We start from the raw sequence: 13938 nt of genomic DNA, 5'->3' as shown, positions 1-13938 counted from the left end.
ACCTTATGTTCCCCATGTGAAATATAACTGTATTAGGCTGATGCAGACCGGCTTAGCAGGGGGAGTAGTTCTGTATCTAGTTTCTCAGATACCAACTCAATCCCTGTGTCCTACGTGCACTCATGCATGTCTAGCTTGCACATCCCTTCTCTGCTAGATGTGAGATTGTTGCCCTTATTACTACAGCAGACCAGATATCAGATAAGAAACTCAGGTACAAGACCATCTTTGAGCCTAGAAAGCACTCCTAAACTGGGAACTGGTGTTGATTATTTAACTGCACCTGCGTCCATTAAAGAAACTCGGCCCAAAATACACGCAGGTGAAATTCAGACAGGAGGAAAAATAAGCAATAAAACATTGTAAAATGTCAAATTAAGAAATGAGTTCTGGGCCTTTGTTTACATAGGACCAGAGACTGGGAACCCCAAAATCGTTGTGGTGAGCAGTTATTCACATGAGCAATTCCACTGACTTTCGTGAAACTATTCCAAGAGTAACTCCTTGTCTATGTAAGCAAGGAGTTCAGTCTGGCCCAATTGTTACCAATTATCTTGGCTGGGACTTAATTTACAGAGGCAGCTGAGCCAGGGAACTTTTGCAATGATTTGGAAACAAGCAAATCAGCAATGTTTTTGCATGTAAACAGATGCACATAATTACCTTTAAACTCATGATACATTGGCACAATGTTGCTGTTAAATAGTGCTTCATAGGAACTCTTTGTGTCTTTTCTTAGATCTAAAAGAAATGAATGATGATTCATTACTTTGTAGGGTCACTTGGAAAGCCATGAGATGCCAGCTACATGGAGGTTAAATAGATCAACTTAAAAACGTTACAGTGTGTCTGACCTGTTTCAAAAGAGTAAATGCACTTGGGGCCTGATTCTGCTCTCACTGAAGTCAATGGGGAGGTCTGTTCATTCTTTTAAATGGGTATTAGATCAGGTGCATAGAGAATGAAGCAATCTAGGCAGCAGCTCCAGTAAGTGCAGTTGTCAAATATAAAGTGGACACATTCCTGAAAATATTAAAATCTGTGCACACTTTTAGATTTCACTGGTCACCTCTGGATCACTGCATGAGTTTTAGGGACTGCTACCAACTCATTCTGCCTGCAGAATAGATGAAAAAAAGTAGAAGGGCCCAGCGCTATCTAACCCTAGAAGATTCTGCCCTAGCACCCAAAACTTAGTGTGAATGCTCAAATAATCAAAAAGAAATAATACCAAATAATACCAATAATAACTGATTCTCCACTGCCCAGCACCTTGTGTAGCCATTTACATCTGTGCAAAGTAGGGGTAAAATGCTACTGGAGCAAAATAGCAGTGTTTCACATTCACTTTGCACAGGTATAAATAGCTACACAAAGTGTTAGAGAATCAGGCCCAAAATATTTAAGTGCAAACAATTAATTATTTTACTGAAGACCTGATGTGGGATAATACTGTATTTCAGCTATAAAATGAGTTCCATCCTAGTTGATTGAAGGAAGTTTCCCACTGAACGTTATACCCCAGTATTTGACATGAGCATTCTTGTCCACAAAACATATGGGTTTTTTGAAATAGTAACAACCACTTAGGAAGAAAGGTTGAAATTTGAGCTACTTGTATTTTCCCAGTTCACAAGACTTGATTCAGAGTTCATAAACTCTTTCCCCCCTTCCTGTGTGAGGTGCCATGTTAGAAACCTCCAGAGGGATGGTGGAAATAATAACCTCGCAAACCTCCAGAGGGATGGTGGAAATAATTCCATGCTGTTTAAAGGGATGAAGAATGTTCTGACGCAAGGTTTTTCCATCTAGTGAACCAATACACTGTAACTAAGAGGGCAGGCCTAGCCAGTTACACTTTTCACAGCTGGTGAAATCCAGGCCTCACTAAAGTCAATGGCAAAATTTCCTTTCACCCAGTATTGGTCTAGCTGTAAAATTTTTGCAAGTGATTTTCCTCCTTTGCTTTATTCAAGACACCCTGAATTGTCTTTGGTGACAGAGGGAGTAAGAACATCTTGGGCATCCTGCCAACCACCAAAGTAAAGTTTGGAGATTCCTACGTCTTGCATGTTAGCATAAATTGCAGATTGAAATGGACTACACTGCAAATGGTTTAGGAGTAGCAACCTGATGCCTTCAGTTAATTCCCTGGATCGTTTTATTACAAAGGGTGCCCCCTTCCACTATTGCATGAACAAAAGAAAGGGATGACAGAACTCAGACAAGTTGTGTGAAGAAGACAGTGAATTTACTTGGAGGGAAAAGGAATCCGTAGTTCAGTTGATGGTGACTTTTGTAAAATGAACAAGTCTTGCTAGAACTAGAAGGGATACGAATGTCCACATGTAAACAGCTGGACACGTTTTCCACAGAGGCAGTCCAGTTATCCTATTGAACACAAACAGAATAATAATTTGCTGTACAAACAGCTGAGTCACCATTATGGTTCACTTCAATACTTGGGTTTACAAAACCCTAAAAAATTATCTGCAATTGCTCTTGGTTGTGTGAGGAGACTAAGTTTCAGAAGGATTAAATGTTCTTGCATGCTTATTTTGATGAGGCAAAAATTGCTTCATGAGTATCTTATAAATAAAACAACCGAACTTAGGCATTCCATGTGCTATGGGAAATTCCTTTATCAAAAAGAAAACCTAGATGTGCACGTTAGAGGTGCCTGAGAGCCTTCTGGAGGTGTTGTGGTGGTGAAGTGATTTAGCAGTCCTGCATTTTATTTTTTGTGAAGTATTTGTTTGCCTGTAGCTTATTCTTAAGTATAGTTTTGTATGATGCGTTATTTAAAAAACAACCAAACAAAAAACACATTTATTGAAAATCCTGCAATTTCGCCAAGTAATCAGACTGAATAACATTCTCTGCTGATTCTAAAGTGTTTTTAATCTAAGGCCACTCTAAGAATACTTTATGTCATAGGAATATTTATTTTCTATACCATCATGTGTGTTTCACTCTATTTTACTTTAAAGATACTTGCCCTGGAATCATGTGAATATTTATTATAATTTCAGTGATGAGTATTTAGAAGGTGACATCGGGGATCAGTGTATTTGGCAACAAGTTATTGTTAGCCTCTTCCAATATTTAAGAATTGGATTTGGTTCTTGTCATCAGTTACTGTCAGTATCTCAAGTCAAACATAGGTTATTGGGCTCAATACAGAGGTAACGGGGTGAAATTTAATGGCCTGTTTTATAGTGGAGGTCAGACTAGGTGATCTAATGGCCCCTTCTAGCCTTTTAGTCTATGAATATGCATCTATCCATTTACCAGGTGGCATACAGGAAAGAAGGTGGGTATTTTTGATTTTTAAATATTCTCAGAAACAAAAATGGACAATTCTGAAAAGCCTGGGCTAGTTGCAACCACAAGATTCCCAAGTAGACCTCCCCTGTTCTGCATGGAAAGCATGTTCATGTATGAATAGTGAACACTGGTTGTCAGCCTTCACTTCACCTCCATTTCTCCCTTCCTCAGACTACATAGATGGGCTTCCTGCCTTGAGAAAGGGAAGGCACAGGTCAAGGACCTGCCTGGTTTCTCATCATACACTAGCCACACAAGAAACTACATAGGATGCCCTTTAGAAAAGGGCCCCCTCGTACTATGAAACCATTCTTAACGTGGGGGTTCCAGATGCAGCCACTACCATGGAGGCTATGGACCCAGACTGCAAAGGAGTGTGCCTATCCAGAGACTCAAAGCCAGAGTGGATTCACAGGGCCTCTCCACCAATGGCTTTTGCCTACTGGAGATTGCCACAGCTCCTGGGGATCTGCTGGTTTCTGGAGGCAGAACTGGAGCTCACTTCAGGGAAGGAAGAGGAGCCACTATCCATCCATTGTATGTTTTCCTCCCTACATTCCCTCTCCTGTGGGTGTTTTCATGGGACAGATGCTATGGGCAGCTATTATGTGAATTTTGGGGCAACAAATATTCAAAAGCAGAGCTGCTTCCAGCCCTGAAATTCCAGTTTACAAAAAACAAAAAACAAACAAAAAAAACAACCTCTGACCAAAAAGGGTAACAGTAGGAAGAACAAAGCATTACAGAAGCCAGCAAATACTTACGTATTTGCTAACAGTGTAGGCACTCCACAAAGTCATATTGAGATCCTGGCTGTATCCATTCACATACTGGTGATGGTAAAGGAGGTAATATGTGCTTCTCTTCTGTAGAACCCTGGGCCTCCCATAAGGCAAACTGTATTTCTCAATCTTCTTTACTAAAGCAGAAACAGGGTTTATTACAAGTTCTATACACTTTGCATATTTGTTGAGATTTTCTGCAGTGCACCCTCATATTTCTTGTGATGGCAAGAATTTGCCACAATTTCCAACTACGACACAGAAAATTATGATTAAGACAAGAGTAAGAGAAAGGTACTAGCCTGCAGAGCACCTCCATGATCATGCAACAGATTGGTAAATAACTAGTATCAGATATTTAAATATATAGTAGAATTAAACTCAAAGAGGAAGTAATGCATTTTGCCAGTACAGAGTAATCATTTAAAATTAGAGATGGTTCTAAATTTCCCAAAAATCTGGGTGGGTGTTTCAGTTCAAGTGTTTCTTCTGGAACCCACCACTCTTAGTGCTTAGGGAGAGACCATGACTAGTTGATAGGTTTGGGGCAGACTTCAGTTTTACTGAAGCAATGCAACTAAATAGTAAGTCATATAATTGACTTTGATTTCAATGTATTTCTTTGAAGTCCTTTAATTAATCAATGACTTAGTGAAATGTTGGTTAGTCCTTCATGAGGGTGTGCACTTAGTTCCACAATGAATTACTGTCATAGCCAGAGACTGTGCCTTACACCCTTTTTCTACCAACTGACCTGAGAAAGCAGAAAAAAAAAAATGCCATTACAATATAATTACACTATTGGAATGAAACTACACGACAGTGTAATTACAGTCACTCTAATAAAAAGTGTGCCTAATTTCTCCATACAATGCAGAATAATTCAGGACAGGGAACATTTCAATGTTTTTGCACCTCTGTAATTGTGTGTGGCTCCTTTCCCTGTGTGGCTATGAACTATTCTTTTCTTTAGAATCCAGAAGGGATTTATCTATTTACTTTCCCCCCCAAAAGTATTACAGGATAGTCACTGGTTTTTCTTTTTAAATCTGTAGTGACTCCTTTCACTTGTGCTGTAGAATCCCAGAGTTATGAACACCTCGGGATTGGAGGTTATTTGCAACTCTGAAATGTTCATAACTCAGAACAAAACATTATGGTTGTTCTTTTAAAAGTTTACAACTGAACATTGACTTAATACAGCCTTGAACCTTTAGTATGCAGAAGAAAAATGCTGCTTTTAACAATCTTAATTTAAATGAAACAAGCACAGAAAAGGTTTCCTTACCTTGTTAATTATTTTTTTAAACTTTCCTTTTTGTTTTTAGTAGTTTACATTTAACATAGTACTATACTGTATTTGCCTTCTTTTTGGTCTCTGCTCTGTGTACTTCTGATTCCAAATGAGAGGTTGACCTGTCAGTTTGTAATTCTGGTGTTCGTAACTCTGAGGTTCTACTGTATTTGGTAAGTGTAGTCACTATAAATTTTAATATCAAGATCTGAATTACTGGAGTATTGTTATCTAAACTGTTAAATGTGCAGAACGGTCCTGCTTCCACTGAAGACAATGACATTAACATCAGTGGGTGCAGGACCAGGCCCTTAGACTTACATCTTTACAAAAGTGAGTTAATTGGAATTCTGGGCCTGATCCTACAGTCTTTACTTAGGCCCTGATTCAGCAAGGTACTTAAGTATGTGCTTAACTTTAAGCAAGTCAGTAGTCCAACTAACTTCAATGGGACTACCCACTCAGTATCTTGCTGAATTGGGAACTCAAGCAAAATTCCCAGGATCAGGCCTAAAAAGTTACTAAGTGGATCCCATTTTATTGATCATCTGCATTGAGTGCTACAAAGTACAGAAAGCAAGAATTTTAAGAGGTTCTGGGGTATGTTTTTAAAGTATCTGCTGTTATTGTTGAGTAGACTAATGAAAAACTCTTATCCCACTGCCTACACCACATCAGTCTACACATACCTGCCAAAAGCATCAGGTTATTCATGAGTGGACAAAAAATGTCTAATCCTGCCTTCAATGGGGACATAACCTTATAGATATTAATGGGAGTTCCTCATGGGTACAGAATTTATTTTCATGAGAGGTGGTGATGTCACCTCTGTCTTGTATACAAACACAGAAGAAGGTCCATACCAACTTATTGATCTTTCTGACATTCTAATCAACCTGAATCCATTTTTTATATTATTAATGCCAGCAGATACAGTTCACATGACCATTAGTTAGATTTTAGTTATGATGACTTAGTCACTGGCTATTGGTCAAAGGCTCATTTAAGAGGAAAAGAACAGCTTCAGTGTGGTCATAACAGAATACATTCTATTACAAATCACAGTGATGCAGATATACTGTTAACCATGTAAATAACCTATTTTATTCTTATGACTAATACTCTAGACTGTCTAAAGTAAAGATCTTCTGTGTTTCATCATATATGCAGGCTTCAAGGCATTAACATTTGCGGGGTTTTCCTAGCTAATTTTTCCTCGTTAAATTCTTATGTATCCCATGTTGTAAAATTCAAAAGCTACTATAGGAGAATTCAAGAATATCTAGATAATCAAGAAATAGATGGCATATATGCCATATCAGTTCTGTATTTAACAGAGCAACCATGAGGTAATGGGCCCAAACACAGACTACATTTCTATAAAAATATACTGCATAGTAATAGTATTTTAAAGAATGGCAGTTTACAAGACAGAGGGATCTATTTGTAAAGATGAATAGTTCAGGTGAATACCAGTAAAAGATGAGATTCTTTGTTCAGCCCATGTACTTGAGTAGGACTCAGGATACATCTAGGTATTGGTCAAACTGTTTTTAAAGTAAAACCTTTTTATTTTATTTGAAACAAAACAAAAACACCATTTGCTCCTATAAAATAAAATGCTTACCTTCTGATGTAGTGTGATTTAACTGTTGCTGAAAATCTCTTATGGGCAAGCCCTATAAAACAAAACACAGGGATGCTACTATTTGTTATATAGAGCACATTTCCCTGCCAACAGTTCTCAACAATAAAATAAAAAACGCTTTGTTAACAAATTCAAGCCCTCTGTTCCACAAGCCTTCCACACAGGAACTCCCAGTGAAGTTAACTGGAGGGCTGCCCATCAACAGCGTGCATGATCAAGGTTTAAAATTAAGAAAATAAAGTCTTCAATTTTATGTACAACTATAGTCCACGGGAGGAAAATTCCCATATGATAAAGTCAAGAAGGCAAGAGTTCAATGCTTCTCTGTCAAACCTTGCCTTCCAATGGCAGCATTTGGTCCTACGCGAAAAGATAGATCAGGCCCTCTATACCTATTGCTCATTAAAATCAACAGAAATCTTTCCTTTGATGTCAATGGGCACTCTATCAGGCCTATAGATGGCAAAATTATGAATGTCGTGATCACACTCAGGAGTATGCAGTTTCAGACACAATTACAAAACAAATTATTTTGGCTCAGCAGTTTTATCCATCTGAATTACTTACTGCCAAATCACATGAGCAACCAATGTCCAATGAAGAGGTGGTTTTCAGGAGTGGATAAACAGAAGGATGACTTTCTTCCTCTGGATGTCTTGGAACATAAACAGGATTCTTTAAAAGGTGGTTTAGGCTTCCATGAGTTCCATTGTTGTAGGCTGGTGTTATACCAAGCAAATCTACAAACAGTTCAAACTGAATATTAAGGGGGATTGAAAAAAATAATGGCAGTTTGGCTGTGACTATACTCATGTGGGTGCCATGACTGCAGCATTGCCTGTTTCTGTTTTAGTATTCCTTACAGTCAAACTAAGTCAGGTGGCAGATTAATGTAGCTGCTTTCACAGCCAGCTACCACTTGTGACTGTCACTTGTAGTGAAGGAGGGAGACACCATTTCTCATCCACCTGCCTCCTGATAGTGGAGAGGGAAGGGACAACACCCCCCTATGCTAAAAAACAAACACACACTTGTACCTTGTGGGAGTTGAACTTGTAGCTTCCAAATCTGAAATAGTGGCTAGAACTCTAATAATTGGTGCACAAAGTTGAGCACACAGTTTTGGGGGAACTCCTGATCAATTGTTATCTTCTGAAAGTTGAGATGCTGGCATGGGTACCTGTTGAAGGCACTAGGGCCTACAGCTGAACTGGCTCCTCTGAGCTGCCAATACAGACCTCCACTCTTGCCTCTCCCCATAAGAAGTGATAGCTCAAGGGAGAAGCTTGCCTGTGGAGATTAACTGGTGACTAATCTACTATATTCTTCATCAATGATAGTAGCAACAGTCCCAGAAGGAAGCAACAATGTATGTACAAATAAGAGAAAAAGGGACACTGCTTCCTGCTGATGGCCCTGATCCACTAAAACATTTAGGCACTAGAGCTTTCCCACTGACTTCAGTATGCCTATTCACAGGCTTATGTGTTTTTGTGGATCAAGGCCTTTGGTAATAGAATCTCCCTTGAGGAGGACCTAGTGCAAGGGTGAATTCCAGTGAAAAAAGGGGAAGGAGGAGTTTCCAGGGGAGGCTTTAGAGCAGACAAGCCAAATCCGTGTGTGGGGGTGGGGGGGGGTGGGAGAGAGAAATGAAGAAATTGGGCTTGTTTTTGGCTTAATTGGCTTGTGAGTTGCTTGTTGGCTAGTTTTTGGCTTGTAGCTTGTTGCTTTTTGGGGGGGGGGGGAATCAACTCCTGGCAAGGAGGGGCAAAGGGGGCAGAGAGTCGGGGGTGCACAGCAGGCCCACCCCAGTCCCAGACTGCACGCCAAGGGGATCTAGTCACAGAGTGATGCGGTTCTTAGGGATTGGCCTGTTTTGGCCTTATTTTGAAATGGGATTAGCTTGATTTTTGGCTTATTGTGAAAGTTGGGGTGCTTATTTACTGCATGAAAGTTGGCAACTGTGCTTCAGAGGGTGGAAAAACAGGTGGAGACCCCCGGGCACACAGAGGGAACTAGCAGGTGGAGAGAGAGATGTGGAGGATTATAGACAAACAATGGAAGACAGTGGTGAGCTAAGAAAACCAAGAACAGAGAAAAGTAAAAGGGAAGAAGAGACAACATAATATGAGGGGAGAGCAAAGGAGCCAACGAGGCATTCAGTTTTCAGAAAGAGATCTTAGGTTGATGTTGCTGTTGCAATAAATGGTAACGTTACAGGAAATAAAGTAACAAGGGTCCTGAATAAATTGTATGAGGATGTGCTGTCAGTGAGCACACAGGCACGCAAGGAAAGCAGGAAACACATAAATCAAGTAATCTAGACAGGCTACTTTTTGGCAGGGGCAGGACAGATTAGTTTAATTCTTTTATGTCAAAAGTCAAATTGTTCCAATCAGAGAGTTCATATTAATCTTTTACTCTAGGGGTGTGATTTTTCTCAGGAATAAACATGGCTTCAAATTTATGAAATGCATTGGGCTCTAAGAGAGAAGCTTCATCAGAGATTTAAACACGTGTTTATTAAGATTTTTATTTTTATGCCCAAAAGGTTTTCACAGGCTTATGAGGTTAAAAAAAAAAAAAAGATTGCTTATTCTTACCACATATCAAATTATATATTTCAATATTTTCAAATGGGTCAACTTGAGTCTTGAACTTGAATCCGGGTCCAAAGCCAATAAAGAGAGCCTACAGTTTAAACAAAACTCCAATTTACTTTTGTCTTTAAGGAATATTACAGTAAAAAAGTACACATATTACATTAAAATGTAAATGGATAAAAGTGGTTTCAGTTTATCACCACATCTTTGACGATAAACATATACATATACACTGAACTAGCTGCAGATTACATCTTTGACGATAAACATATACATATACACTGAACTAGCTGCAGATTTCTTTTTCTTTTTTTTTTTTTTTTAAAGATAGATATATATTTTCACATGACAACACAGGGCTAATCATGGAAGAAATCTGAAGAGGTAGAAGAAGCATTTCCAGAAGATGGGAGAGGTGGACAAGTCTGAGCAAATCTGAGTTTGATTCACAGCTGGCTTTAAAAGTTATCTTCAGCAAATGTAAACCTTGTGATATATGAAAGTCCCTGCTCTCTTCCCTCCTTTTGAGCAAATTATTTCAGCTTCCATATGCTTACTTAAATAAAATCACTTAAAAGGAACTTAGTATAACGGTTGTCCCAACATGACTGGCATACGTCACCTGAACAGCTTATTTGCAAGCCTTTAGTCTGAGGCACTCATTGGTTTTCCCTTTCTGGATGAAAACTGCACACCCAGTAGATCACACCCATCTTTCCAGAAGCGATATAATACTGTTTCCCTTCTATATCACCTTCCTTGGCAAGATCTAAAAGCTCTTTGCAAACAATGATCACAATCTCAGATTCAGTCACTTTCTCAAGGTCACACAAGCTTGGGGGCAGAGCTGAGAAAAGACCCCAGGTGTAGCTTTCAGTCCCTTTGAATTAACCATAAAACAATCCTTCCTCTTGGGGGAAGGGAGGGTTGGAAAGGCTAACTGGCTAGATTAGGTGAATAATACAAATATGGGGTAAAGTCAATTACATGTGTTTAACTATGACTTTTAAGACTGTTTGATCTCAACAATACATAATTGTTGAAGGCATGTACAGGTTTCTGTAGTAAGAGTCAAATTTCCATTGTATTTACTAACTCCAGCTCTATAGAAGGAGCACAGAAATGAACAGAAATATTCATACATTCCAAGGCAGAAGGGACAATTGTGATCATCTAGTCTGACCTCCTGTATAACATTGGCTATAGAACTTCCTCAAGTAATTCCTAGAGCATAGCTTTTAGAAAAATAGCCAATCTTAATTTAAAAATTGTCTGTGATGGAGAATTCACCACAAACCCTGACAATGTTCCAGTGGTTAATTACTTTCACCATTACATATTTATACCTTGTTTTCCATCTGAATTTGTCTAGCTTCAAGTTACAAATAAATATTTTAATTATTAAATATTTCTTTCCCATACTTATAAACTAATGAAGTCACCCATTAACCTTCTCTTCTTTTCACTATAGGACATGTTTTCTAATCCTCTAATCATTCTCTGAACCCTCTCCAATTTATCATCAACATCCTTCTTGAACTGTAGGCACCAGAACTGGACACAGTACTCCAGCAGTGGTCACATCAGTGCCAAACACTGATGTAAAATAACCTCTGTATTTCTATTCAAGAGACCTGGTTATACATTCAAGAATTGCATTAGCTCTTTTGGCCACAACATCAGGAGCTCATGTTCAACTGATTATCTGCTACGATCCCCAAATCTTTTTCAGAGTCACTGCTCCCAGAATTGAGCCCCTATCATCTGAGAATGGTCTACATTCTTTGTACCTAGCTGTATTAAAATGTATATTGTTTGCTTCTGCCAAGTTTACACCAAGTAAACCAGATTACTCTATATTAGTGACCTGTCCTCTTCATTATTTACCGTTCCCCTAATATGTGTGTCATCTGCAAACTTTATCCTTGATTAATTTTATTCTCAGCATCTTGATTTTGTGCTGAGTGCTCATATCTTTCATCGTTTTACCCTCCCCTTTTGTTATAAGTTTAATGCCTTCCTGACTACTCTAAGCTACCAGCTGACCTTGATGAGTCTTCAGCAACTTGGCCTTCCAGCCAAGACACAAAGTCCAAATAATACCCCAGATGGGGTTCAAAGAGTCCAATAACTATATAGCATATTTGCCCTTGCTAGAGTCATCAGTCCTAGCTCTGGGCCCTTTATTTGGGCTCCCAAATAAGACCTGTCCCCTTCTTGGGGTTTATAACACTTCACCTATGGCTAGTAGGGGAATTTTGGGTTCCAACCCAGGGACCCTATAAACTGCAACCACATACTGTACTATTTACTCTAATCCATAGTTGCTACTTCCCCGGGCCTCTTCCTACCATGCCCTTTATCTCCATCCTTATCTCAGGGCCAACATCCACAGGTTCTCTAGCTCCATCCCCCTTCTTCACTCCTCTCATCCCAGCCAGGAACTGACCCGCTAAGGCCCTATAGATCCTTTTCTCTCAGTCTGTTGGGCTGAGATTGGCTATGGCTTCCAAGATGGCTGCTCCATTGAGGCCTCTCTAAGCAGGCAAAAACCATCCATCTTTGCTTCTCTTTTTCTCCCACCTCACTGCTTCCTGGGGCAGGGTATAGCAGAACAGCATGGCCTGCAGCAGGGGGCCCTGGTATACCCCGTCACAGGGTGTGTCCTGGATTAAACAAACATATGCATGAAAATCATCCTTTGCAACCTGTGAATAAGGTGAATTAAGCTATCATAAGCATTACCATCTTCTGAATCTTACCTGCATGCTCATGAAGCGATTGTCTGAGCCATGGAATCCACCACTGCAATATTTGACTTCAGATGGTTTCCTATTTAAAAGAAGTCACAGGGTATGTAACCAATAATACTTACTTTACAAAATGTATTTATGTTAAAATATATTCAGTAGCTTTGTTTGTCTGCATATAAAAGGGGACATTAACTAAAGTGAAATCTATACCCCAGGGGCCTACAGAGTCTGTAAGCTCTGGAGGAGTTAAACCTTTAAATTTTGAAGAATAGAGGCTGCCATCTCCAGTTATAATCTCTGCAAGTCATGGGCAACACCAGCCTCTTCCCAGTGGGTGGGCTGAGGTGGGCTACACAGAAGATGGGGGGTGGCTGTGCCCTCCCTTGCCATGAGGCCCCACCCCTCTCCTTAGTCTTGCCCCCTGCTCCTCCTCAGTTAAGTTCCAGCCCTGCCTCTTCCCCCGAGGCCCTGACCCAGTCGGAGGCTGGAAGCCAGAGCTGGGCAGCGTGGGGTGGCTGCTGCACTGGCTGGTGCCATGGTGTGGGCAGCCACGGAGCTCCCCCCTCTACTCCTGCTGCTACTCAGGACCCTGGGGCTGCGGCTGCTCCTCAGCTCCCCACCACGCTTCGATGCTCGCAGCCTATGTGGGGGGACCTGCCTCTGGGGCCGGCAGAGTCTTCTGGGAGTAGTGACTGCAAGGGGTTGTGCCCAGGAGTGTGGCTGTAGCAGGTCAGTCCAGGCCACTGTGGGGAGCCCCAGATCCTCCACCTGTCCTGGGAAGCATTCCCTGGTGGGCGGGGACACATGCCAGCGGCTGTTCTCAGGCATCCTAGCACTCTGCCCAGGCTTACTTCTGTGCGGCTGCTGGCGGCTGCGCTGCCTTCAGAAGTGGGTGGCCAGAAAGTGGCAACTGCTGCTGGCCAGGTGCCCAGCTCTGAAGGCAGTTGTTGCTGCCAGCAGCAACAGAGAAGTAAGTGTCATGGGTAAGTGCTGGTTTCATGATTTGATTCTGATTGTGTTCATGCAATAATTTGATCAGTTGTTTATCTCAGTTCTATCTTCTTGTTGATTTATTGATTCCAATGTATACTATTGTTAATTTCTTGATTAATTCCTGTGATCTCCATTGTAACCTCAGTTCAATTATTTTACTGTTTAGTGTTTTAGGGAATTTACTAAAATTAGTTAGCTTTATATTTGCTTGTTTATTTTAAAAGTCGTAAAACATACACCAGACAGGTTCTCTCATCAAATGTCAACTTGCTATATATGGACCACTGTCCCACTCCTAAATTAAACCCTTATTACCACTACACAATATACACTACTATTCTGGCAATGATAAATGTATAGGTCAGAAGAAACAATGCAATTTCTGACAGTGAAATAAGAAAAACAAGACATAATGGGGGATGGCTCAGGAAATTTCACCTCTCGGTCCCCAGCAAAGTTTCTGCCTGGGCTGCTAGAAGTACAACAGGGTCATTCAATAGCTTGTGAGAAGTGAGTTGATTCACTGCAGTTCACAGGT

At 40.3% G+C, this 13938-nt stretch overlaps 1 protein-coding gene across 5 annotated transcripts in view; it reads right to left on the bottom strand.

Annotated features, from left to right (window-relative positions):
* ENPP1 (ectonucleotide pyrophosphatase/phosphodiesterase 1) overlaps nt 1-13938 on the bottom strand; it is a 71266-nt gene that overhangs the window by 3789 nt on the left and 53539 nt on the right. For 4 of the 5 annotated variants that reach the window (XM_073337338.2, XM_073337337.2, XM_073337335.2 and 1 more), the window contains 7 exons: nt 12417-12486; nt 9655-9742; nt 7619-7791; nt 7031-7082; nt 4092-4246; nt 2256-2391; nt 664-741 (listed from right to left, as the gene is read on the bottom strand). In XM_073337338.2, the coding sequence (XP_073193439.1) occupies nt 664-741; nt 2256-2391; nt 4092-4246; nt 7031-7082; nt 7619-7791; nt 9655-9742; nt 12417-12486 (752 nt within the window). Of the gene's footprint in view, nt 1-663; nt 742-2255; nt 2392-4091; nt 4247-7030; nt 7083-7618; nt 7792-9654; nt 9743-12416; nt 12487-13938 lie in introns of those variants that run through there. The other variant, XM_073337340.2, reaches the window with a different exon arrangement.

The sequence above is a fragment of the Lepidochelys kempii genome, chromosome 3 (assembly GCF_965140285.1).
Source record: "Lepidochelys kempii isolate rLepKem1 chromosome 3, rLepKem1.hap1, whole genome shotgun sequence".
NCBI classification, from domain to species: Eukaryota; Metazoa; Chordata; order Testudines; family Cheloniidae; genus Lepidochelys; species Lepidochelys kempii.
The sequence above is the reverse complement of the archived record's forward strand: the minus strand, read 5'-3'. Positions and strand labels throughout refer to the sequence as shown.